Raw genomic sequence first — 25,962 nt, forward strand, 5'->3', positions numbered from 1 at the left:
CCAGCTCTGCCCTCGCACCCCCTGGTGACGTCACTGACTTAGACAACTTTCAAATGGTGAAGTTTCTACGAGAGATTCGAGGAATTAATTAACAGGGAATTTAATAATTGACAGGAGGAACAGGCTGGTGTCGATCCAATATCAGCAAGGTTCCCTGTCAGCACTCCAACGGACGTCGAAGTCGACGCTAGGAGATTCGCTTTCCGTCCACCACGATACCGTCGAGGACCCGGGGGTCCTGGCACCAATCTTATCCCCACCGGTCGACAAGACTCCTTACAGGGTGATCAGGAAGACTAGTGAGTGTCTAAATAAACATTTCAACACTTTGACCGGACAGGAATATGGAAATAATCTCGTGTGTATCTATATAACAGTGACAAAGCAAGTGGTCATGGAATTTTGGAATTCAGCACCGACAAAGCGGGCCAAGATGTGACACCGTTAAATTTAGAGTTCGACGAGCCGAAGCAAAGAAGTTCCACATTGAACTCTATAACCGGTGAGAAGAAAGAAAAAGAAAAAAAGAAAAAAAGAAAATTCGATCCGTCGATCGATTTTTACGACCTCCGTTTTCAATCCCTTCGAAACGATACCTTTCTTTTACCGATTACTCTCTTTCTCTGTCTGTCTATTTTTCTCTTGTTTGCCTCTAATTACTGTCTGAGGAATGTATTGTTCTCTGCACGTCACATAGAGCTCTTGATAATAATCGATTTAAGGACGTTTCTTACGGTTGCTTACGTCGGTTTCATTTAGAACCGTATACACGGATAAGGAAGATCCTTATGATTCAAGGAAAGTACTTTTGAATCATGCTTCGCAATACCCTGCCACATCGATGCTTGCCCATTTACTGAATATTCGTAATTTCGAGATACACATAGATTTATACATATATATATATGTATATATATTTCAGAACGTTATGTACATATATACATACATACATACATACATATATAAAAAGCTCGGCTTGACCCTGTTCCCCCTTTGTTTCTCTTGTATTATATACTCGACTCACAGTTCCGTGAGATTTGGACCGTTTAACGTCCCTGAAGAGAACCGTAGTCCGGCACCGATATACAACATTAACTGCGAAATAAAAGGTAATCTCGAATGTCACAACCGCAGAGTGCAGTAATTACAGTTTGCTCTAATTTATGCAATTAGCCCTAAGGTGTAAGCGGAGGGACAACCATTTACTTGCAACCATTTCATTTTAACGCTTTTTTGACTCAAACATCTGCTATTTCAAACGAAATACGATTACTTATGAATTAATGAACTACCAAATGATCATTTTCATAAATGATGGCCCTCTCTCCGTTTTCAATTCTCAGATCTCAGATTCATTTTGATTCAATAGCCACTTGCTCGTGTTTCATAATGATCTTCATACATCCGTAGACAATATTTATTTTATCTAAAATCTCGTCTATGTAGCGTAGTTCATTTTTCATGAGCTTTATACTCGATCGACACGTTTCCTTCTATCTATTCTTCTCCGCTAAAAAGAAAACAAACATATCACCTTGGTCCAATCGCCTCGACTAATAAAGCATAGAATAGCTTTCGAACAACAAATTGTCCCGTTCGTATGAAGAGAAAAATCGTGCTGATTCGAGGCGTTTGGATTAAGAGCGCAGCGTTTAAGCTTTGCGTTTGCATTTGACTCCCGAGTTCGTTAACACCTTGAAACCTGGTTGTTCAGGCATGCTAACCCATCTCAAGCGCAGCATACCGGACCTACGTCAGCACAAGATCCATCTGCAACCACTGACGAGTCACGATTACCTTGCCAAGCAGAGTAAGTATCCATTTGGCGAAGTAGACAGGCCAATCCTTTTTAATTAATCACTTTAATCATCATCGTTCGATCGACTCGTTTAAAGAAGTTTAGTGTTGTCGCTAAAATAATCAGCTGGCGAATATCCTACCACCGTATCATTCGAACCCCTAGCGAAACTATCGATCTTTCTCTCTCTCTCTTTCTCTTGCTTTTCCTCTTTATCCTCCTTTTGGTCCCCCTTTTTCTCGGAGATAAGAGGCACTTTTAGAGAAGGCTCGTCCGCGCCCTACTCTCCCCGGCCCGATGTACTGATTCTCTGTGCCTGGGTTTATCCAGTGACCACCCCGTTGACGAAACCAGCACGGAGAAGCTCCGCCGCCGACGAAAGCTGCCTCAGTCAGAACGCGGTGCACCCAACATCGACGACGTCCAGTCATTATACCACACCGTCGCCACCACAGCATCCACAGTCACACGGTGGGTGGATTTGCATCATTCGTCGACCATTCTTGCCACCCACGGATGATCCCTCTCTCCCTTGTATGCGAATGATCCATCATCTCTGTGCTAATTATTCGAAAGACTACGTGATTCGTGGTCGTCGATTACCCTGATGTGTACGTGTATGTTGGGACGATTTTTTTCTTTCTTTCTAATCAGGCGACCTAATGAGGTAGCCAAAATTTCGAGGATGTTCGTCGTAGAAAGAGGTTCGAATCCATATAGGTAATCGTCGTCTTGATCTTGAAAGATTCATTAGATTCATTCTCATTGTAGATGGGCAACTGATCGTTGACAGATTCAGCTGTTATTTGGATTTTATATGAATTTCAGGTGACTTTCAAAGCGGACCAGGCCGGCCTATAGAGGAGATGAACGTCAGGATAGATCAACTGTCGCGACAGGTGTCCTCTCTGGAACACTCGATGGGAGAGAACATTAGATTGATCCTAACGCTGCTCCAGCAGACCCTTAATTCGTCGAGGGAGAGCTCCAGCATCGAGATGATGCCTGGAACAGCACCAGCCGGACCTGCTAAACAAAGTAGTAGAGCCCCGGCACTGGTCCAACGGTCAGCCAGCGAACCACAACCCCCGACTGCACCGCCGTCGAACAATGGAAACGGAAAGCTTCAGCCTAGCTCGTCCCACGGTTTGTTTAGGTAATTCTTTTGTACTTGATCTTTCGTATAATCTTGTCGATCAGACGATCACACGTGAGAAAGATTATTATTAATTAGTCGTGGATATAATGAATTTGAAAAGCGAATGATGGATTACAGTGAACTTTCGTTATATTGCCACAATTTCTGAGCAATTTCAGTCCCACCATCATAGCCTACGAAAATAATATAATTTTATATTCCTTTTCCTCTCCAACTGAAAATTTGGAAACTTGACAAATTTTGCACTCCTATCCCCTTCCCGCGGCAATATAACGAGGTATATACATGGTGTTCGACAACAAATGGGATCAAGGGGTGATTCTAGGGATCAAAATAAGACGAAAATTAAGAAGGACGAAATAGCGTTTGCGGCTTTGTTTTCCAATAATTAACGTTTAAAAATTCTAGTAAAAATCGCCTGAAACCTGCAATCTGCCCAACACTGACGACTGAACGTCAGGTCAGCAGGGGTCGGTACAGCCATAACCAAAAATCATTGAATAGTAGAAACTTACCTCATGCTATTCTGTTTCTCGACAGCATTCGGATTTCTCTTCTTGGTTATGACTGTACCTACCCCTGCTGACCTGACGTTCAGTCATCGGTGCTGGGCAGGTTGCAGGTTTTAGGCGCTTTTTACTTTTTAAACGTTAATTACTGGAAAACAAAACGATTGATTTTCGTCTTATTTTCATCCCTTAAAAAATCTTCCACCTGTTGTCAAACACTCTATATAAATATTTAAAAAAAAAATGTTCGAAATTTTTCTAATTAAAATCGTAATCATCTTACTCACACGATATCGTATAGCGTTAGTGTATTTGTCATAACAGAAGTAACATGTGTCTCTTCTGTTTCTATTTTTCTCAGTGTATCTCTGTTTCTATCACTGTTTTTCTTTCTTCTTTTTTTTTTGTTCTACCTGTGTCTTTCCTACTTTCTATCCAAATCAATACGATCGATTTCGACAAAATGTAGAGACGATCGTGTTGTTAAATCATTCTCTTTCTTTCTCTTTCTCTCTCTCCCTCTCTCTCTCTATCTATCTCTCTGTATACGTGTGTATGTGTGTGTATATTTGTTTTTCTGTTACTTTCTCAAGTAGAAAATGATTCTGTTTTTCCTAGGAAGTAATCGATGTTTTTATTCTTGGAAAGCTTTCTTTCGAAATCCCTGGATCAGTTGCATTTGATTTCGGCGTCTTTTATTTTGGAAAGGTTGGACAAGTTCCGAAGGTGACCATACTCTCTCATACTCTTCTTTGAAACCCTTTTGCGAGCAGTGTCGCGCAAGTAGAAACGAAACAGGATTAACCATGCAAATTATTGTAAAGCTGCTAGAAATTCGTTGCTAATTTATTTCTATTTACTGGTATCGTAAGTAAAGTATCAATTTGATATCTTGTTTCATTTTGTCTCGCTCTATTTCTATGTTTCTACGCGTCAGCGATCCCTGTTTTCTACCCAATTAGTTATCTGTAATTTTTTCAATTAGAGAACGATACAATTGACATCGACATTTACTTGAACAATCGTTACGAAACGATCTTGGAATGGTTCTCTTTAATTCTTCTTTTCATTTTTCAAACACTAGCGGTAGAACTTTTGTTAGCCTACATCGTGAGCGATTATTTACCCCTAAGTATATTGCTAGTCCGACTTTCCTTTAACCCCCTTTTTTAGAATATCGATCAAGCATTTTACACACGACGCGTGCGTAGACGATTTGATTTTGTTTGTTTGCGACATTGGCACGTTTTCGAAGCTTGGCGATGAATACGCGAAGAAAACCGTGTCGTTTTCTTTGTATCATCAACGACGACACTTTTTCGAAAGAAAATTTCCAAAAACATCGCGTTTCCTTTTTCGACACTTTAGAACGAACACAATTAGTTGATGCTTAGAATTAGTGTTGATAAGATTCAAGAATAGAATACTAATTCATCGAACATTTAAAACTGAAGAAATATTAAGCAGTTTGTTAAACGTGTCAAAATGATTTGACAGATAGTTTCTTTACATAACAGTTTTTAATGTTTCATTCGCTTCGACTGCAAATCACACGACACTGAGATCACCCTTTACACACCTTAACGATACTTCCCTTCGTAGCTACTTGAAAATATCCCATCATAATGGATAGAGGTAAGAGATACAATTAGTAGATGATTCCCGCGAGTATGATCCGCCACTCTGTAGGACATAAGTTTTCATTAGTGCACAAGCATACACAGTACTGTATTGCTAGTTTCGTTTAGAAAACTCCAGTATAGTCTCGATAGTTTAATTGTTTCTTGCCCGACTAAACATTTAGCTATTTCAGTAAACGTAAAAAGAAAACTATCGAGATTCTACCATGTACCATTTAGTCAACTAACGAGAAGAGCTCCCCAAGTATTACGCTCAATTATTAATTAAACTTTGTCACTGTATAGATTTCTTCAAGCTGGACATACTTGTACTCTATTTTGTTAAAATTAATTAAATTAATTACTTCTTATATTAAATAATTAATTAAAATTAATTATTCCTTATATTCTAAACTCTAACACATTTACACATACAAATAGTTAAATACCTGAATTCAAATCTAAAGATTCCTAGTTCGAATCTCGGTTCCCTATTTTTTTTTTTTTTTTTTTTTTTTTTTTAAATTGGTCCACATTTTTTATCCCTTATAAAATGAACTTGGCCCATTTTCAAAATAAACGGCTCACCTAATGTTAATATCTTTTAAACAATTATACGTCCACCTCCAAAATGGGGTGTATGCACATTCAGCTTGAAGAACTCTATCTAGTGACAAAGTTTAATTAATAAATGAGCGTAACGCTTAGAAAGTTCCCCTCATAAGTGAAAACTCGCGCGTATCTTGTTTGAAGGAAATATACGGAACACGTGGAATAAATCGAGAACAATAATGTCGATGTCAGATCGTCGCTGTTGCATAAGGAGTCCCAATCAGACAGATTTGCGACACTGTTCGGGACACTTAGAGGAATTAGACGCCTACCGAATCCTCTTGTACATAATCACGTGCTTCAAGTATATTTCGCTGCTAGTCAGAGCGGTACCGAAAGGCCGCTGCTCACGCCTTGTCATATGATTTAATCATCCTTTGAATGTCCATCTGTAGCAGACCTCCGACGAGAGATCCGACGTCAACGTCCTCAGGTACATCTCGATTAACGGTGACGTCGGACACGTCGGCGTTGGCGACGGCCCTGCAAACGGCGTTGAACGGTAGAACCGCGCCCACCAGGTCTCAAAGTCAACCCGTCGACCTGGCTGTACCACCCAACACGCAACAGGCTCACCTGCCACACGCCTGGCACAGTCAACCTGCTGCGTTTAGGAGAGGAGAGTTCAGGAGCGGGTAAAACTCGATTGTCTTTTTCACTGTTTCAAACGTGGCCATCCGATAATTAGTAGAAATGAACGTGTGTTCATCAACTTACACCGAAGAAAATTACACCGAAGAAAATAAATTCGCAACTGTTTTCTTCTTTGAATTAAATAATAAATTATTGAATAGTCGCATAGGACATCGAGTTATCCAACGTCTTTGAGACGACGACTATCGTAGCAGTCAAATGATTTAAGTAATCTCGCGGTATCATTAAAATTAAATAACATCTAATCTCTAAATATACAGGTTGTTCGACAACAGGTGGGCAATATTTTAAGGGGTGATTTTAGGGATCAAAATAAGACGAAAATCAAGAATAACGAAATAGCGTTTACGGCTTTGTTTTCCAATTATTAACGTTTAAAAATTCGAGTAAAAAGCGCCAGAAACCTGCAATCCGCTCAGCACAGACGACCGAACGTCACGTCAACAGGGGTCGGTACAATCATAACCAAGAATCGTTGAATAGTAAAAACTTACCTCGTGCTATTCTGTTTCTCGGTACTGCAGTATTCGGTTTTGATTCTTGGTTATGACTGTACCGACCCCTGCCGACGTGACGTTCGGTTGTCGGTGCTGAGCGGATTGCAGATTTCTGGCGCTTTTTACTCGCATTTTTAAACGTTAATAACTGGAAAACAAAGCCGTAAACGCTATTTCGTTATTCTTGATTTTCGTCTTATTTTGATCTATAGAATCACCCTTTAAAATATTGCCCACCTGTTGTCGAACACCCTGTATATTAATAATGTTAATTTCACAAACAAAATTTTATATATTTAACTCTTTTAATTTCGAGATATTTAACTAATTAAAAATTTTTTAATTAACCCTGATACTAAAAATACAAAATTTTACTTTATTACTTAAAATTTTAAAATTTCATTTACATTACTATATTTATAAATGAAATTCATTATTTATTAAAATTTACAGGTACAGCTCGTTCAACAAACGTTCAGAGCCAGAAGGTGAAGATCCATGGAGCTGTGTTGTGTCCGTCTCGGATCGAGGAGCTTCTCAACGTCCCCGGAGTAGCGAGTCTCGTAAAGAACCAACGAATCATCGGGGTTCCAGCAATTTGGCATCGGCTCAACGTTCCGAGAGTAGACAACCGGGTCAGGATGGCAGCGGTCAGCCATCGAGTGGCCGGCAGGAGTCCTCGAGGCAAGCCAGCGAGGATATATCCTGGGAGTTCACGATAAACGAGGCGCCGATCGCGAGATTAGAGTCATTGGACGAGCTCGATCAGGATCACGGTAGTTAAGGCCAAGGTTAGCCACTTCCTTTTGATGCACTCTCGGCTCATTTGCGACTGAAACGCGATACGTGTCGATGCGATCGATTATAAACGATCATTCGGATGGCTGTGGACTCCTTCCGTTCCCTTTTTGAAGGATTTAACGAAGGTGGCGCCAGGATGGCAATCGTGTCTGGCTGCTCGATATTCTTCTAGCGAATCTCCTATTTAATCACCTCTCATTTCACACCCATCGTTAATAAATCTATCTTTCCCTTTAAATCACCCTCGATCGTTTCTTTTTCTACTGATATTAAAACGAAGCGTTTAATATTTTAAGTAGAACTATGCATCTTCTGAAAACGAAAACGTCCGATGTTCTTTCATTCTAAAGACGTTTTCCACGCATACTGCGTTACTAATTATATTTATCAAGCACGATCACGACGAATTAGTAACTTTCAGTACTCGTTCGAATCACGTAACAATTCAGTTCGGGAATCGTTAGAAGAACATCGATCGTCATGCGATCAGCAATATCGACGTGGTAGTACAAGACGTGCGAAGAGCGAAAAGACGATAGAAAAGGAACGAGAATCGAAAGCACGAGCGGCGTTTCAGAATGTTGTACACATATACACAAGGACACATATATTATATATATTATATATATATCGTCGAAGTTTCTATTCGTATTGCTGCTATTTCCTTCGAGCGATTTTTTAATTAAATTAACAGACACATAGACACGCGTATACATTATCCTCTCGAGGCGATGCTGATGATTTCATAAATATAGGAACGACACACGATGAAGGAATAAGGGAGGAGATGAATTTTCAATAAATAAATACCACAAAACGTTACAAATGAAAGTACTGATTAAAGCGAAACGGGAGGGAAAAACGTATGAAACGGTGCGGCTCGTGAATGTTTCTCAAGTATTAAAGTCCTTCGCGTCACGGTGAACACGTAGCTAATTTGAAAATTTAAGGATATATCGACTGAAAGCACCTTCTTTTTTTAAATGCTTATAGACGATGCGTTTATGGCAAGACGAGTTGTACGATTTCTTCACAGGGGAATCGTATCGATTGCGATCTTTGGGAGATATCATACATGTGTAAGATTAAATAAACGAAGAAGGGCATTGTCGAGAGGCAAAACAATGAATTATTAACGACGGAAGGAGTATAAATTGAAACAAAACAATTCTGAGTGCCACCTACGAGTTAAAACTGCAATGTCCTTTATACAGACAACCAAAGAACAAAACCTAAGTAAATAAATAAATAAATAAATAAATAAATAAATAAATGATTAAAATGAAAATACGAAAGGCAAGCGAGACATGGAAAATTATTGCGGAGAAAATTTAGATAATTACTAATATTCTTACTATTATTATTATTATTGTTATTATTATATTATATTATATTACATTATTATTGCCATAATGTAGGGAAGATACGTAAGCGCGATGGGGAAGAGGCGAGGAATTATAATACCGATGGTATTTTAAAAAATCATTCAAGAAAAAGGAGATGAGAATTACAATTGCCTGGGCAATAATGGTATATAAATATATATATATATATATATATATATGTGCGTGTGTACGTATATACATACATTCGCGCTTGTGTATGCGTATACACGTTGTAAAAAAATTTTTTACAAGATATCTCGAATTAATTCATTGCTCCTAAGCGTACGTTGGTTTCTCTTCCTCTCTTTTCGTTCTCGACCTCCCGAATTTAATTTTTCACTCACCCCTCGCCCAACCACCCTGTTGGCGATTTATCGCACAGTGATAAGGGTGATATTCGACGATCGATAGTCCTCGATCATTTCCAAATTCATTTGGAAGATTCTTTTCAACCTGTTGCTACGAATCATTTGTTGTAATTAAATTTTTAATTCGAATCAATGATGAAATTATAAAAATTCATTTTTAATTATGTATATCGTTAATTCTACCGCGATCAATTTCTTGTATTACTGACTTATTGTACAATTGTTCATTTTCGTAGAAAACTAGGGAAAGCCTCGATCGAGGATCATATCGATCAATCACTGATCTATTCGTTCGTTGCTCAGTATTTTAGGCTGTAAATGAATACCGATACATTCGATGTAACGATTTAAACGACTCGCAGTTACATTGTAACGGAAGGAACAGGCGACGCAGCGCTAATGGGAGACAGCTTTTTAATTAACATATAGCTTTGATTATTATTACTATCAGTAGTACACGCAGCACACGTGGATTTCCGGCACTTAGACACGCGATGAAACGGGATTTATTGTTCTAACGGATGTTCGACGTGGTTCAAAAGAAAAGAGGGCAACAGTGATTAGAATAATCATTTTCTTTTTTTCTTTTTTAAAGATCGATGCACAAGTGCAGAATCCAGTTTTAACCCTCGGATGGCGGACCATGGAGACAGGTCAAATTTTAATTTAGTTTTGTATTTCATGTTATTTTAATTTTCCAAATAATATTAGTTAGCAAATGGAAATCCTCAATTTAAAAATTATCTATTTTTTCTCTTTTGCGTTGAGGTCGGGAGAGGGAGGGAGACTAATAAAAATTAACTTGGCGTTACCGACATGAATGTAATTATTGGAAGATTTGAGTGCCTCAATTTAAAAATTATCTATTTTTGTGCTAGATAATTAGCCCCCGGACCGCGGACCATGGGGAGAGCCCCAATTTTAATTTAATTCTGTATTTTATATTATTTTTATTTTCTAAATTTTACACTGCTCTTTCAAAAATTATTCTTCCAATATACGATTTTTTTTGTTTAAAAATTATACATTTATATGTTTTGTATATTTGGGTCACGATTGGCCCAGGATCCGCTGTTCAAGGGTTAGATTGAAACGCATAAAAAAAAACAATGTTTTTCATTGATAAATGTTCGATCAACTGTCACTGCTGGTCTCGTTTCAATATATCTTATGAAATTCGATGAACGACGCAGAGTCGGATAAGAAATGAAACGTCCGTCGCATCATTTTCAAGAGACTTTAGTTAAAACCCGTCATGATTCAGTCCGTACCGTTTTAACATCGAATTTTTGCAAAGATTTTTTGGAGACAACACGATGAAAGATCGACGCAAGTTTTGTAACGTTTGAAATTTGTCGTTGTAACGAAACGAGAGCAAAATGTACGATTCCGAATGAATTAATTAATGCGATGAGATAAATGATTGTTCCGCTCTCTTTATTTTCACCGCAAAAGAATCTCAAAACCGAGAGAATCAATTATCGTCGATTTTCAAATTTTCATAAATTAAGCACGAAATTTCTCGCTGTGCTTGTCACGCTGAAAGTTTTCAGAATCCGCTGGTAGAATGAAATAACGCGTGCAACAGTTTTTCGAATTTCTGATTAAAAGTTAATCGTTCATTTTTGTTAATCTTTTCAAATGCACACTCGCAGAAATATATTATAATCTTCATCGAATTTATAACCTCTCGCTTTTGAATTCTACCGCGGTCGACGCACGAGAGGAAGAGCAAAGGGAAGAGGGAAAATGGTTTAAAAATGATATTAATCCAGTTAGGATCAAGATCGAGCCGTCACGAGCTGGCTATGTGACGGATACTTCATTAAGGGTGATCCTTGATTAATTTACAGCCACGTTGTTCATTAGAAAGGCTGTCTTCTCGAGACAAACATCAAGGTCCTTCCAAAATTAATTAATTAATTAGAAATTTCTCCATTTGTATTTAGTTAATTTAGCGATTCTAATTTATTCCCATAATTTATTGTATCTTTAATGAATAAATTACTTCATTAATTTTAAGGATTCTTGCGTTAATTTATATCGAAGTTACTATAATATTACTCGAGAAAGGGTTGTAAATAATGGAATAACAAGCAATACTAAATGCTCGAGAAGGAAGATCAAGGATCATCCATCGTGAATGCGTTTTTCATTTGTAAAGCGATCGAAGAAAATGTGGAATATGCTCAAAGAAAAAAGAAGAAAGAAAGAGAACGATAGAATCCTATCCGCGGTAGATGAATTTACCCACGTCTTTTTCCCAGATCATGCAATTTAAAATTGTTCTGTATTTACGAGATAATCTTGGATCGTATCGATTATTATAAAGGTGAGCGCACTGATTTGTAACACGTAACAAAGAGAACATTTCGGATGAATGAATGTATGAAAGGGTGAAAGAGAAAGGGGGTTGAAAAAGAAGAGAGTAAGATAGAGTGAAAGACGAAATGATTTTTATACCACCCCCTAAATCAATTCCTGCTCATCACCGAGCACCATCCGATTCAAATAAAATAACACGAGAGTCTTTATTCTGATCCCCCCCCCCCCGTCTAGAAAGAATTATCGATGAAACGAGAGCATTCGCTTGAAAAGAAGATATCGCCTCGAATTTTTTTACAGCGTAGCTCGAATAAAAATGTTCGCATTCAACAACCTGTTCCCAATTTATTATTCCACTTTAGGTTGATCGAACTCGTATATTTAATTATTTTATTTATATAAAAGGTGCTTTCCCTCGCATCGATGATGGTTTCTTATGTCTTTTTTGTTTTCGAAGAAAATTAGGGTTGTTTTAGAAAGAATCGTTCAGGATTTGATCAGTGATTAGTTGAAGGTGGAGAACGGAAAAAGAAAGGAAACTCTGATAGAATTCTTCTTCGCAATAGTATCCGATGAATGTAACATTGCAATAATAAATAATTTCAATGTCATCGATCATCTGACTATGCTCGATCAATTAAAGGGAATGGGTGGCAATGGTGGTACGAACAGGAAGTGGTAGAGGTGTCGATCGTTTCGAGAACGACTAAACTCATGTTACGTACCTATATAAGTTTTCGTATATTGCATAAAACTACGTTTGTTAAATATTTTCACTACGCCGACACGTATTCGTGTGCCTCACTACCCTCCTGCCACGTGTTATCCTACGATTTTACCTCATTCTCGCTGCACCAAAGGTGAAATTCACCCTGTCACGACAATTTTTGCGACTTTCGATTGAAATCAAACCTCGACAAACGACGCGGTCGTATTGAACTTAAAAGATAAATAAAAAAAATGATAAACGATACACATTCGTTGTTAAGTATTATCAAATTGATTAAAGATCATGAAAGAGAGGAATGAATGAACTCTTCTTACGTACTACGTGTACACGTTATTATATACATATTATTTATTTGAAGAAACAGAGCGAGAGAGAATGGAATTACTGTATGAAGAGAACAAATTTGTATCTTCTTTTCCCACCTAGTTGCTTACATTTGTATACGGCAAGAATATATTAAAAGATTACGTGAGTAGTTTTTTAAAACGATCCAAAGAGTTTCCTTTTTCACAATGACTCGTATCGCACTTATTTTACGTTTTTTATTTTTATATTTTTCCTTCAATTAGTAAAATTATTTATTGAATTCAATGACGAAGAACGAGAACTATGATTTTACATTAAACTCATTTATTGGTGCAATTAATCCTAGATATACAGGGTGTTCGATAATAGATGGGAGATTTTTTAAGGGGTGATTCTAGGGATCAAAATAAGACGAAAATTAAGACTGTCGAAATAGTGTTTGCGGCTTTGTTTCCCAGTAATTAACGTTTAAAAATTCGAATAAAAAGCACCTAAAATCTGCAACCTGCCCAGCACCGACGACTGAACGTCAGGTCAGCAGGGGTGGGTATAGTCATAACCAAGAAGAGAAAGCCGAGTGCTGCACTATCGAGAAACAGAGTAGCAGGAGGTAAGTTTCTACTATTCAATGATTCTCGGTTATGACTGTACCGACCCCTGCTGACCTGACGTTCAGTCATCGGTGCTGGGCAGATTGCAGGTTTCAGGCGTTTTTTACTAGAATTTTTAAACGTTAATTACCGGAAAACAAAGCCGCAAACGCTATTTCGTCATTCTTGATTTTCATCTTATTTTGATCCCTAGAATCATCCCTTAAAAAATCCCCCACCTGTCGTCGAACACCCTGTATACAACACATAAATCTTGATTATAATTTTACGGTACTTTTATGTTATAAAATTATGCGAAAAGATCCCATCCGATCAGAAAACTTACATTAGAAAGCAAGAGTTTAATTGACAGCCCATAAAATAAATTGCATCCAAAAGATTGTTTGTAGCAGACTTTGATCTATGTACATGCTATGAAAGTTCTAAACGCTTTCAGAACAGGGTAGAAGAGGAAGAGACATCCTTTTGTTTTCTCAATGCTGGTTGAAGATGCTGTTTACGATTCACCCTACGGATGTAGGTGACGTTTGGCAAGATCGAGACACGACCATAATGACACAGCTGTTGCGTCCGCTTAATCCGTGTACGCGACAAATGGAATGGCCGCTGGATTTGCTTAGACGAAATCGATTTTGACTCTGCTTCGTCGATGAATTTGTCCTTGCGGATACTAATACGCCACCTGTAGATAAAATCAATGCTCGTATTAAAACAGATGCACAAATTTTGGTACAAGTAGCACAAATGTTAATGAAACGTATACCGATTGTCACAGCTTTCCTGACAGATCTTCCTAGTCGAATTGGTTCGATTTTGCAAGAACAAGACATTCTGCCATCTGTTCTCGAATTTCTTCGCCGTCAGAGGACTGGTCCTAGATTCTTGGAGGAGAAAATTTAGCAGTTTCGCGAGAAATTTGTTGGCAAATCCATTCCTCAGAAAGAAAGGATGTTGCAACAGCTTCGAGCAACTAGGCCGTAATTCCGGATCCATGTGTAAACAATGAGCCAAGAAGTCAACCGCGATTGAATCCCAGTTAGGGAAGAGTTTACGGATCGACGCATATCCAGATCGAGGCATTCCTACCAACTCATCCGCGCTCGTGTGTCGCAACATTCGACTAGGTCCACCGGCAATTAACGTTAGGTGCTTCGTACAAAGACCGCCTGCAAGTTAAAATGCCAGGTAGTTTATTTCAACCCCTGATCCAAACTCTGAGGATTCGCCGTTTACCAAGCGCTGTGGTGATCCTGTAGAGCTGATCGACGTCGCTCTCTCCAGGAAACAGAGGATCCCCGTTTACCATTTCCGCGAACAGGCAACCTGCAGCCCACACATCCACCGGTTTCCCATATCGTGGATCGCCAACCAAAAGTTCCGGCGCGCGGTACCATCTAGTTGCCACGTAATCGGTGCAAGACTCGTTCGCTCCGTTCACCAGACGAGCAAACCCGAAATCGCACAACTTGATTACCCCGTTCGAAGATACCAATATATTCTCGGGTTTCACGTCACGATGCACGATCTAATGGAAGAATACTTTCGTAAGTTCAAGTCTGTCGAACAGGAAAGCTTAACTTACATCATAGTTGTGACAGAAATCTAAACCCCGAAGGACTTGGTACACGTGCTGCTTGGAGATTTCCCAGCCTAAACCGCCTCCTAGACGTTCCAATTCATCCAGCAAAGTGTGGTCCATGTACTCGAACACCAGATACAGTCGTTTCCTTCGACGAAATGCTTCGATCATATTTACCAGATTCTCGTGGCACAACTTCTATTAAAAAGAAAAATAAAACAAGCTAAAATGAACTAGAGCGAGATTCGCTCTAGAGCCAATTCAGACTGGAAGTGGTAAAAAAAAAGACAAATTTTTTCGGCCATTCGTTGAGATTTTGACCTACACAATGGCGCAAGAATTTTTTCGATAACTCTTACCGTTTGGCCTGTACAAAAGAGACAGAAAGTCTAAACGCTATAGCCCTCTTTTCAAGATTTTCAATCTTAGATACGGGTTGGCTAACAAGTTAAAGTCGATCAATGGAATGATATTGACTTACGTTTAGCATTCTGATCTCGCGGTATGCCATTTTTCGCACCTGCAGATCGTCCTCCGTTTCCAGGAACCGTTTGATGGCCACCAGTTGTCCTGTCTCGTTATGTTTACATTTCATCACCACACCGTAGCTTCCTTCTCCTACGATCCCTATCGTTTCGTATTTGTCCATCTTCCTTTGAGCGCTGCAACAATTTCTCTCCTTCTTCTTCTCCTGTTTTTACGTCACTTTCATCTTTCCAATACAAGTTAGAAATTTATCGGGCTTTAATGCAACATCCTCGGACGGAATATAGTCGAATGTCATGCCTGATCGATATTCGACCGGTTCATCTTCTTATATTGAATCTAACAATTGATCTATACATATATTAGAAATGTAATTATTAAAAGATACACGAGCGAGTTTCGACAATCAATTTACGCTCTTTCATCATTCCATAATAAATATAAGGAAGCAGTATAAAATAAGCAACAGCGTTGGGTGCGGAAGCATGGCACTGCTTGACGAAAAATAAGAAGTGAAGGAAGAGGAGAACCAACGTCGTCCGTGTCGACTCAGTCTCTTATATTGACTCCGTGCTGCAGAAAACTGCAAGTGGTACAAATGAGGACTGTTCTCTGTTCGAAAGTAATTTCGTGCTGCTGTTCCGGAACATCGACGAAGAGGAGCGTTCCAATGATCATCTTTCGACGAAGCTAGAAGTAGTATGTAATCCCCGTTCCAATCGAGGCTAACTCTTGCTTTGAATAACAAAGTTGCTGGAGCCTTAACAGTTCGTGGCATGCAGCTCTTCGACCATAAATTCAGAGCGAAGCTTTTCCCTGATTTCGTTGACGCTCCCTTCGTTCTCTTCGTTCCTCTGCTTCTTTTCATAATTCTGTTACAAAGAGTCGACACCGCGTTACTGACAGGAATCGACAGACTCTCGAGAATCTGTAACTCCAGTTCTGTTATACCAGAGGGTAACGCAACGCCTTTTCGAGTAAACGAAAAAATAAGATTTTTCTTCAACCTATCCGAAACAATGTGGTCGCTGAACGTCTTTCTGCTCGATTGTTCAGAGTTTCGAGTGGTAAACAGTCTCCTAAATCCATTCGTCGAATCTTGTTTCTGGCCGAATGCTCTCTGAATGTAAATGCCAGCTGCGGTCACCATGTACAAGGAATTCAAACACGTGGGATCGGTGTAATACGTCCAACGAGCGGACCATCGATTATTCTCAGAGTAAATTCGGAAGAATCTCTTCGACCAGAATCCTCCCTCGACGCTTTCGCACCTAACGCTCAACCAGCGACCACCGATCACCGCTGGAAACGATGGAGCTTGGTGAAACAAGGGTGGGCTGGATTCGGTAGCACGAAACACGCTGCCACAAATCGGGCAATCAAGAGCCTGTAACGTTAGAAATGTTATAGATGCAAACTCATATTTTATAGAAAAAGTATTTGAATCACAGTCCTTACGGTATCAGCGCGTAACAACGCTGTGGATTGCAGTCGATTCGGTGTGCTTTCGGAACGAACGTTTCGAGTCAGTTCACCGAGTAATAATTCTACTCTTCTACGCTCTTTATTCGCTTGCTTTCGTCCTTTCCTCTCTACTCGAAGCAACCTAAGTTCAGTAAATTCGATCCCGAAAGATTCTAAGCAGTCCAATGTATTTCTTCTTCTGGGTCGTAGTAAACGACTTTGGAGAGAATTCGAATTCAGTTCGTAATCGGTCGATGGAGAATCTGAGTGTTCATAAATAAGTTGTGCTAAATATGGCCGCCATTTTGATTCAATACCCCCGCAACTCGAATTCATCTTGTGTCCAAATTTATGAGCGATCTGAAAACAGACAGTCTTAGAAGAATATCTGCAGATACTGCAAGCAAATGATAATTAATTTACCTGTCTATTAAGCGGTATCAAGTGAACCGAAAATAATTGGACATTGGCTTCTGTTGCACCTGGGACCGCGATTGAAGGTGACAAGATTTTGATAAAACCACGAGCTACCACGGTATACGTCGCGATGCTGCAAGATTCTTCTGCATAATGGTATTGCAACAGGAGGAATGTTCCATTTTCGAAGAAACTGTACTTTCTTATAATGTACTTGGAACCAGCCCGTGTCTCGCATCTAAAAAAGAATAATTTTTAATTTCATTTTCCTTGTTAGATCAAGAAATCATCGGGAAGATATTTACTGCTGCGATAACCAAGTCGAGTGCAATCTATATGGGGTATTATCCGTAATAATTGTTCTATCTTCGGCAACGATCCTCTTCATCATTATCTCACACCGATCGTCTTCTCTTTCCGCTTCCAAACAAATTGCGGGATCAAATCCTAAAAATAGGAACAAAATAATTGTTGTTTTTTAACATCTGATTGTTAATTCCTTCTTTTCTGAATTTTTTTGGGGCTACTTCAGTTTTCCATGATCCATGATGGTAATTCATGGTAAAGGAAAAGAAAGAAAATAATTACATTCAATTCCTACCACGTTCGCATTCCCGCGTCTTTCTTGTTTTATTTACACTTTTGCTATCTTTTCGATTGGTATTCCAATCGAATCGACGGAAAGACGCGATGTTATGAGCTTCGTGATTTTATGCATCGAGCTAAGGAACGCGCGTCAGTTATGGAAGAATAAAATTTCGCAAGCAAATATATTGCTAAAATTATTGTAAAACTATTAATCGTCAAAAAATCATAGTTTGTTGAATATGGTACGTTTAAATTTACTTACTCATCAAGAGACCCAGAATAGCGATAGCAATGATCGATGTCATGCCCGATCATTAATGCAGGATGTTTCCCTTTGTTAATGCAAATTAATGTATTAGAATGACAATTTTTTCACGTTATTTAAACTGAAATTGAAAATGAAATTTATCTTACCGTTTTCCTGAAGCTCTCTTCGAATAATCTGGATAGACTCCAGCCTTGATCAACACATCCAGAGAATATATAGCTTTATCCCTTCCTAGCTTTTGTTCTTTCTTCAGGAGTAGACACACGTGCTCGGTGTGCATTTTTCTGCTGAAAAAAAGATTAAAATACGATATTCTTTTCTCTAACTTATATAAAAAGGAAACATTTACTATTTCAAAGTATATGTATAATATTCTTTTAGCAAGTAATAAGATGCATTTAAATGCATACAGAAATCTTTTAAAGTAGACACTTTTCCATTTGTTAATTCGGACGAACGCTAAATTTAAATTTAAATTTATCCAAGCATAAGACACATTTTAAAACAGGGAGGGCGCTGTATTAGACTTGCTCTGTATCACAAGTGTATCAAACTAACCTGTTTGAATTTTTCAATATTATTTACACCAGACGTTTTAAGTTAAATTTGAATGCAAAAGTATTTTATTATTTCATACTGATCCCGTGTAAAGTTTTGATGCATAAATATACTTAGAGATTATTGTAGAAATGTATTTGAATGTCTCCACGTTGCAGTCACGTAAAAGAACACTATTTATCATTGAAATCTACAAAGTTTTACTGTAATAAGGTGAAAGAGCGCGTGGATTAAAAAGAAAGATTACTCGATACGTTTAAAATGGCAAAACTCTATTCATATTATACGTTATGTCCCCTGATCGACCAACAGAATTTGTTAGGCGTCGAGAGAGATTCCGAATGTGGATGTGCAATAGTGACATTAGGAAGAAATATTGTAATTCGATACAAGGTATTTAACAATCTTCATTCATAATTTGTATTTATATCATGTAATCGTGATATTTATTCTATTTGCAGCTACAAGATTTGAAGCAATTGAGTAGTTGGTCAAGCAAAGACCGATTAACAACACAAGTTATTTATGATGAAACGACGCGTCAGTATGCAGCAATATTTAACGAGAAAAAGATACGTCTTTGGTCTGCGGAAGAGACAGATTTAAATAACGTAAAAGGTTATAAATTTCAATCCGCTCTGCATACGATCCTCACTCATGAAACGCATCCTCCTGTATTGGTTCGCAAAGATGGAGCTACTGCTTCTTTAGAATGGGCTATAAAGAATAGAAAGTCATGGTCTAAGAAGGGAATTTTAAATGCCGACGAGAAAATTTTAGACTGTCATTTAATTTGTAATGCTGGGAAAATTAGTTTATGTCTATTAACTGAAACTAAAGGAACGTACAATTCTGTATTGGTTAAACTTAACAATGAAACATATTCTGAAGAAATGGATCGTATAAATAAAATGGAGTTAAAGCAAAATTCAGAAGAATTAGTTGGTCATGCAGTGTTACAAACTAAAACCAGAGCTTGCCTTTTAACATTGTGTAAGTTGCTTCATTTACTTTACTCAAGGGGTAACACCACTTTGACCGCTTCGAAATTGAAGGCTTTTTCGGGAATTTTTTTTTAAGAAATGCAAAGTGTTTATGAAAATCCAGTTATACTAATTTATTATGTATATATTAAAGTAGAAATCTTTTTTTTTGTCGATATATGAAAAATGGCGGGCACGATAACTCAATATATCTTAAATTTTTCCTTTTATCAGGGTCTAATGGCAAACTGCACAGTTACCCATTAACAGAAACCAATGAATCTAGTTCAAGCACATTAATTGGTATAATCAATAACATTAATACTAAACATCCAGTTGTTATGACACCGCTAAATGAAACCACTATAGCAGCATATGGGGCTGATGCCTCTGAAGAAGGTGCTGTACTGATGATCTATAATGTACAGTTCAAATTGGTACAAGATGTTCAGAAATTGAAATTATATACAACAGATGCAAAATTATGGAAAATTGAAGATAAATTATTGCTTGCTGCTAATAGACACTTAGCAATTGCACCTTTCCATCTGGCCCCTCAAAGAATAGCAACTTTACTTGGATCGTCTTTAAGATTCAAAGCTAGCGACGAGAACGCGGACGACGACGAAATTGTCGTAATACAAGAATCAACAGTAGCGCATTGGGAAAAGGGTGGATCAAACCCTATTAAACAACCAATACAAAAACCTCCTGTGAAACTTTCCAAACAAATATCGTCTTACATGAACGAAGGACTGAGCGATGCTGCGATACAAGAAATGTTAATTCCACAGTTAATAGAATCAAAGGACGTCGAAGGAATTTTATGGTGTTTGAATAACTTCAAAGACCTGCCAGAAAAATTATTAGCCGATCTTTTAATCTTTTGCCTAAGAAGTCCTGAGGAAACATTCGTACCAGTACAAAATGGTACAACTGATGATTTTCCAGCTAACAAAATGTTGTATTCAAGAAATGATTTTCTTGATAAAATTTTTAGTCTTACTTATTCTGATATTTCTTTGTCGTCGTATCTTAAAATTGGTTTAAAGTTCGACGAAGTACTTCAATTGTTACAGTATTTAATACAGAAATTAGATGATCAGGAAGACTTTCTCGACAATATTGTTCAACAGCCTACCGATAAACAGTTGTACGAATGGTCTAGCTTATTGTTAGAATCTCATTATCACCAGTACATATTATCAGGAGATCCAGAAGTGTCCATCCTTCTTAATAAACTTGGTTACGTTTTAGACGATCATGTAAGTGTTCATACAGATTTTCGTAACTCTTCCTTCATTATAAAATTTATTTTCACTTTGACCACTAATTAATTTTCTTTACAGCTACAATTGTTTAAAGATATGGAAAATTTAAGGCCTATTTTAAAACGAACCATTAACGGAAAATCTTCGAAACTTTTACAAAAAAATCGTAATAAGTTCTATGCAATAGAAGAAATTAAACTTTATTGAAATTTAAGAACCTTCCTTTCTTTTTCCCCTAAATATTCTATATAAATTAGGTTGTAAAGTATTTCATCCTTTCTGCATAAATGTACATAAACTTAGCAATCGAAAACCCCTTATAATGTACAGAAAACAAAACCAAGAATAAACAGTTTTTATTTTTATTCATATCTATACAGTTATATCTGCTGCAAATAAATGTAGCTGATTATTAAATATGTGTGGTGACTTAACCTGGTAGCTTACGTATACCTTAGCCTCAATCTTCACAATACTGAAGAGAGTCGGTACTGACTTCGTGCTACTTGTCTCTTTAGAATAACAGATGTTTTTATTTATTTCAGTTCATCGACATATGGTACAGTTTTCAAATTGCCAACAGCAGCCATACTTAGCTTTCCTTTAGCAAGTTTATCAGCAACCTGAAAGAAATTATCGTTGAAGTAGAATGTAACGAATCTCTTAAAAATTATATTGCCGCTAGTACATACAGATTTAACGTTAGATGCTGAAACTTTCTCAACATTAGCAATTAAAGAAGCTGTTGAAATAACTTGTCCCTTGGTTATAGCTTGTTGTTGTAAATTTTCTAACAGAAGGGCTTCACTGTCGGCTGTATCCAGAATTTCGGCTTTCAATATAGCTTTACCACGAGCAATGTCACTATCAGAAAGTTTGATAGATTTCAACCATTTGGTAGATGCTTTTATTACCTAAGATATAAAAAATGAATTAACATTAACAAACATAAGAGTAATACGTGTAGTCACAATAATTATATTCCTCTTGTATTTACTCACAGATCCAGCAATATTAGGTGTTGAACACAAGACAACACCGAAAAGTCCAGAATCTGAGTAACTGGCATTGAAAGTTGATAAAGCGAATGGATCTGTGCCCGCGACGTTTGCAACTTGTTTGTACAACGGGCTCGAACTATTACCCCATTTAACTCTTGGTCCACTACCAGACGCCCTTTGAAGAACGGCACACGCTAGAGCATCTTGCTCGTTTTTTAGACTTACACCTTCAACAACTACCGCTACGTTAGTCAGGTTTGATCTCGATTCCTTTCGAATTTCGCCGCCAAGGTATGGCGATGCTTCGTTTGGAGTATCTTCCGAACCAATTTCCAAGTTGTTTCCAAAAGCAACAAGGTCTGATAGTGGAAGTCCAGTTGCTACAATTGCGCATTTTGGTGCCGTAAACCATGAGTTAGTAAAATGCTGTAGCTGTAAACAGAGAGGAAAACTTTATTTAATAAAACAGTGTGTCCTATATCTGTCAGAAAAATGAGAAATAATCACTTACAGTTTCAGTATTAATTTTACCTAGCTGATGCTTCGAAGAGTAAAGGGAATTTCCAAGCCCTGTACGATAAGCAGCTTTATGTACACGTTCAAGTACTAAAGTTGTTTCAGGCACAGAAGCCAGTTCATATTGTAATCTGGGTAATTGATCAGATAACTCCCATGGTTTAAAGACTTGCTTGGTTGCAACACATTCCAGAAATTTGAGAGCATCAAAGCTGTCAATGTAATAAGATTAGATTGTAGTAAAAAGTATGTAATTTACTTCAAACAACAGAATAGAGAATTAAAAAACATTTACATATTATTTCTGGTAATCTGCAATGTATATGCTATACTTTCACGATCTATAATGGTCATTAAATTTCCACCAAGTTGCTGAATATTCCTTGTTATAGCAAAACCAGACGCAGCTGATGTACTTTGTCCTGCCATCACCCGCAAATGGTGCATCACACCTTGCGTATCATATGTTTCATTTCGAGACCCAACTCTGTGAACAACATACTTATATATGGAAGAAATTAAAATCATATGGATTTTATTTAAATTATACATACCTGAATACAATGGATACTTGTGTAATTGGAGAGTTATTATCATAAGCAGCAACAGTGACCTTATTGCTCAGAACTTTACATTCAGGTACAGGAGCATTGTAAGATTGTGCAGCTGCTGCAACTGCATATTGTCTAACCTTGATTTACAAAAAAAGGATTTCTAAATTATATTCATATTTATTTTTTATCTAAAAATTTCAAATTTTTATTGCTGAAATGTTTCCAAAATGTGTATTAACTTTAAAGAAGAATTAAGAGTGATACCTATCAAACAATTATAAATGACAAGTTATAAAATGAACAATTAACATTCGATCACAGAAAGAAGATAATTACTTTCTGTACTCCAATCTATGTAACCAAATCAACAGAATATGACATAAAGAACAGTACTGAGTCGTTTACATAACACCTATGTGAGCAGTTTTATGATCATGAATTACGAAAAGTAAATGTCTCCTGATAAAAGTTATAGAATATAAAGGATAAAATATTGAATACCGTGGAACCACATAGCAGGGACGACCGAACAGCCGAAGAAACCATTTTACTATCTTTCAGCAACTCCAAGGGTTCTGCTCCAAAGCAGTGGAACCAGGCCCTCCAAACTCCACTCTTGTGAATTTGATGCAAATTTTAACTCGTACAGTGAAAATCCAGGCGGCGCTAATGTCGCTTCTCCACATGCATAATTCCATCAGTCAGTGACTACAGATAGCAGAAGAGTGGACATATCTTTGTTCTCAAAGGGTCGTGAATTTGTGCCTTGAGACTGGGGAAAATAAGTGATCAATTTCCTGAATCACTGTAGCTTACATCTACAAAATGTATGTTTTTAATTTTCATTATAGGCTCGCAGTATAAAAGTTGAAAAATTATCCTTCACTATTCTTTTCTCACGATTTCAACAAATTGTAATTTTTTTAAACGATCAAGCACACCATCTAATAGATTAATTTTTTACAGCTCCTCAAAAAACCTCATCTGGTCCATTTTTAAAAAGAACATTTTGTTTTAGAGGGTGTGAGCATACTTATAGACGTACATACATAGATGTATGTATGTTTTGTATTGTATGTATGTAATTTAATTTATTATGTATAATGTAATCTTGCGAGGAGAGGGTGTGTTTTATTGTATGTATGATTGTGATTAATTGTATATTATTATTGATATATATACATTTATTATATTTCAGTAAAAATTTAATATATTTCCATTACTGTACATATATTGTTGTAACTTTTTCCCTTCCATTATTTTTATTTTTCAAAGTTTTGAATAAGTAAGACCATGCACACCATTCACCAGAGTCCATAACTGCGACGCGCAGGTTGGAAGATGGTGGGGGAACGCAGCGAGCTCTCTGCTAATCGCTTTCCACTTCGTTTGGGAGTATCGCCAATCAGGGCGAAGATGCGCACTGGAGAAGCGCGAAGAACGAAAACTGGTCTTTTCGCAGTTATGGACTCTGGTGAACTGCGGTATATGGACCATGTGCTTGTTGTGTATCTCATCGATATCATTTATATGTGTTCGTAGCGACACCAGCGATCCTGGAATTCCTGAGGCGTACTAATTTTCGTTACAGCATGAAATACGAGAGTTTGGAGAGCCTGGATCAGCGCCATGGTGTAACTGTTTGAATCGCTTCAAGCCGCGATACGAGTCGGCAGGCATCAAAAGAATAATCGATACCGGTATCGTTTTACGTATCGTTTGAAATACATAGTTCAATTACAAATAATTAAAATACATCTCTAGAAAGAATCCTTGCAACAAAATTACTTCAAATCATGTTTGCTTTACAAATAGACTCCTTAATCTGAGACTGCTACATTTAAATTGTTCAAAATTCATAAGTTAATAACAATCACCTACCATGAACAACCACCTATTAGAATAATTCCAGGCGTTCAAAGGTTAGAGAATAAATCGATGCTTTATCGTTTTCAATGAAATTTACGTTCAAATTAATTTAAAATAGCTTCATCAATGAAAGGATGGGTGTCTGTGCAAGAAGAAGCATACTATCTGGCACCCCATTTTACGCTTGGGGGGGATGGAGTTTTTTAACTTTCCTTGGAATCCTCGTGGCAATCGGACTGTTTTATTATCATTTCATTTATGTACGTGTAAATACCCTTATTTTTTTCATCATTATTAAATATAGTATAATATAATGTAAATCCTGTTATTAAAAAAAAATGTTTCCCACGGCTAATTTTTTGGGAATGTAAAATTCTTACTGTATCTGATATATTACAGAAATCCTCCTGAAAGAATAGTAATGACTTCATTTCAAATCTGGCCCAGCCCGAAGGAAGAAAAGGAGGGGGATATTACCTAAACTTTCATGGTGAGGATTAGGAAGAAATGCATTCCAGAAAATAAAAGAAAATATGATTTTTTATAATTTACAAAAATCCATATAAAATATAATAGATGTTCAAATTCTATCGAATGAAGTAACTTATATTTAAATATCATTTATGAACATCATTGTATTAGAAGAAGCGCAGTTACCTATGAAAGACACTTATAGAATAAGTGACTCAGCATCGTATACAGAAAGCGTGGTGCACTTTCGAACAGTTTAAATCGATTAGTCTGATGCAACATCAAGGCCAGAAACATAACTCCAATTTTAACAACACCTGCAATCTGCGCGTCTAGTTCAAATCGTTCTATCCCAAGGGTGTCTGTTCCGAAACGCGTCTACCATCTCCCCTCGGTATTTAAAACCTATCGAACATCGTAAACCTAGAAATCAACAGACGCAGATGAGAATTTCAGTCAACAAACGGGAATTATTTCGTCACGTTCAAAAGGCTGATTCAACCCTGACGCCGGGAACTCGGGGAATCGACCTATCGCTGTCCGCGAGTCAGCTCGTCCAATCG

At 37.5% G+C, this 25,962-nt stretch overlaps 5 protein-coding genes and 1 long non-coding RNA gene across 22 annotated transcripts in view; 3 read left to right on the plus strand and 3 right to left on the minus strand.

Annotated features, from left to right (window-relative positions):
• The window catches only part of sei (potassium voltage-gated channel seizure), a 91,504-nt gene extending 79,154 nt beyond the window's left edge, over positions 1-12,350 (plus strand). For 8 of the 15 annotated variants that reach the window (XM_034324392.2, XM_034324394.2, XM_034324396.2 and 5 more), the window contains 8 exons: positions 115-299; positions 378-502; positions 1,715-1,810; positions 2,129-2,269; positions 2,627-2,954; positions 4,115-4,192; positions 6,093-6,332; positions 7,302-12,350. In XM_034324392.2, coding sequence (XP_034180283.2) covers positions 115-299; positions 378-502; positions 1,715-1,810; positions 2,129-2,269; positions 2,627-2,954; positions 4,115-4,192; positions 6,093-6,332; positions 7,302-7,632 — 1,524 coding nt within the window. In that variant the 3' untranslated portion in view covers positions 7,633-12,350. The remainder of the gene's footprint in view (positions 1-114; positions 300-377; positions 503-1,714; positions 1,811-2,128; positions 2,270-2,626; positions 2,955-4,114; positions 4,193-6,092; positions 6,333-7,301) is intronic. The other 7 variants (XM_034324398.2, XM_076689055.1, XM_034324393.2 and 4 more) reach the window with 6 other exon arrangements.
• Positions 12,351-12,781: 431 nt separating this feature from the next.
• On the minus strand, positions 12,782-15,840 carry LOC117604305 (cyclin-dependent kinase-like 1). 2 transcript variants are annotated; one of them, XM_034324210.2, is made up of 5 exons: positions 15,474-15,840; positions 14,957-15,151; positions 14,608-14,899; positions 14,138-14,540; positions 12,782-14,056 (listed from the first exon to the last, which is right to left on the minus strand). In XM_034324210.2, exons 1-5 carry the CDS (start codon positions 15,600-15,602, stop codon positions 13,807-13,809), a joined length of 1,269 nt encoding a protein of 422 aa, XP_034180101.1. In that variant the 5' UTR covers positions 15,603-15,840; the 3' UTR covers positions 12,782-13,806. The 2 variants fall into 2 exon arrangements, with proteins under 2 accessions (XP_034180101.1, XP_034180100.1); XM_034324209.2 differs by having other exon boundaries at positions 15,435-15,840.
• A 23-nt stretch (positions 15,841-15,863) lies between these two features.
• LOC117604303 (protein APCDD1) lies at positions 15,864-18,557 on the minus strand. Its single transcript, XM_034324206.2, has 6 exons — positions 18,323-18,557; positions 18,171-18,240; positions 17,626-17,767; positions 17,327-17,558; positions 16,898-17,263; positions 15,864-16,826 (listed from the first exon to the last, which is right to left on the minus strand). Exons 2-6 carry the CDS (start codon positions 18,211-18,213, stop codon positions 15,864-15,866), a joined length of 1,746 nt encoding a protein of 581 aa, XP_034180097.2. The 5' UTR covers positions 18,214-18,240; positions 18,323-18,557.
• Positions 18,558-18,724: 167 nt separating this feature from the next.
• Positions 18,725-21,357, plus strand: LOC117604302 (nucleolar protein 11). 2 transcript variants are annotated; one of them, XM_034324205.2, is made up of 4 exons: positions 18,725-19,127; positions 19,196-19,352; positions 19,952-20,982; positions 21,067-21,357. In XM_034324205.2, exons 1-4 carry the CDS (start codon positions 18,996-18,998, stop codon positions 21,193-21,195), a joined length of 1,449 nt encoding a protein of 482 aa, XP_034180096.2. In that variant the 5' UTR covers positions 18,725-18,995; the 3' UTR covers positions 21,196-21,357. The 2 variants fall into 2 exon arrangements, with proteins under 2 accessions (XP_034180096.2, XP_034180095.2); XM_034324204.2 differs by having other exon boundaries at positions 18,726-19,127; positions 19,196-19,727.
• Positions 21,314-23,717, minus strand: UQCR-C2 (Ubiquinol-cytochrome c reductase core protein 2). The gene is made up of 7 exons (XM_034324208.2): positions 23,561-23,717; positions 23,060-23,196; positions 22,801-22,992; positions 22,501-22,717; positions 21,990-22,421; positions 21,681-21,902; positions 21,314-21,611 (listed from the first exon to the last, which is right to left on the minus strand). Exons 1-7 carry the CDS (start codon positions 23,603-23,605, stop codon positions 21,525-21,527), a joined length of 1,332 nt encoding a protein of 443 aa, XP_034180099.2. The 5' UTR covers positions 23,606-23,717; the 3' UTR covers positions 21,314-21,524.
• A 963-nt stretch (positions 23,718-24,680) lies between these two features.
• Positions 24,681-25,487, plus strand: LOC117604250 (uncharacterized). Its single transcript, XR_004581402.2, has 3 exons — positions 24,681-24,981; positions 25,047-25,188; positions 25,328-25,487. It is a non-coding gene; the product is annotated as an uncharacterized LOC117604250 (long non-coding RNA).
• The last annotated feature ends 475 nt before the right edge of the window (positions 25,488-25,962 follow it).

The sequence above is a fragment of the Osmia lignaria genome, chromosome 7 (assembly GCF_051020975.1).
Source record: "Osmia lignaria lignaria isolate PbOS001 chromosome 7, iyOsmLign1, whole genome shotgun sequence".
Classification (NCBI taxonomy): Eukaryota; Metazoa; Arthropoda; class Insecta; order Hymenoptera; family Megachilidae; genus Osmia; species Osmia lignaria.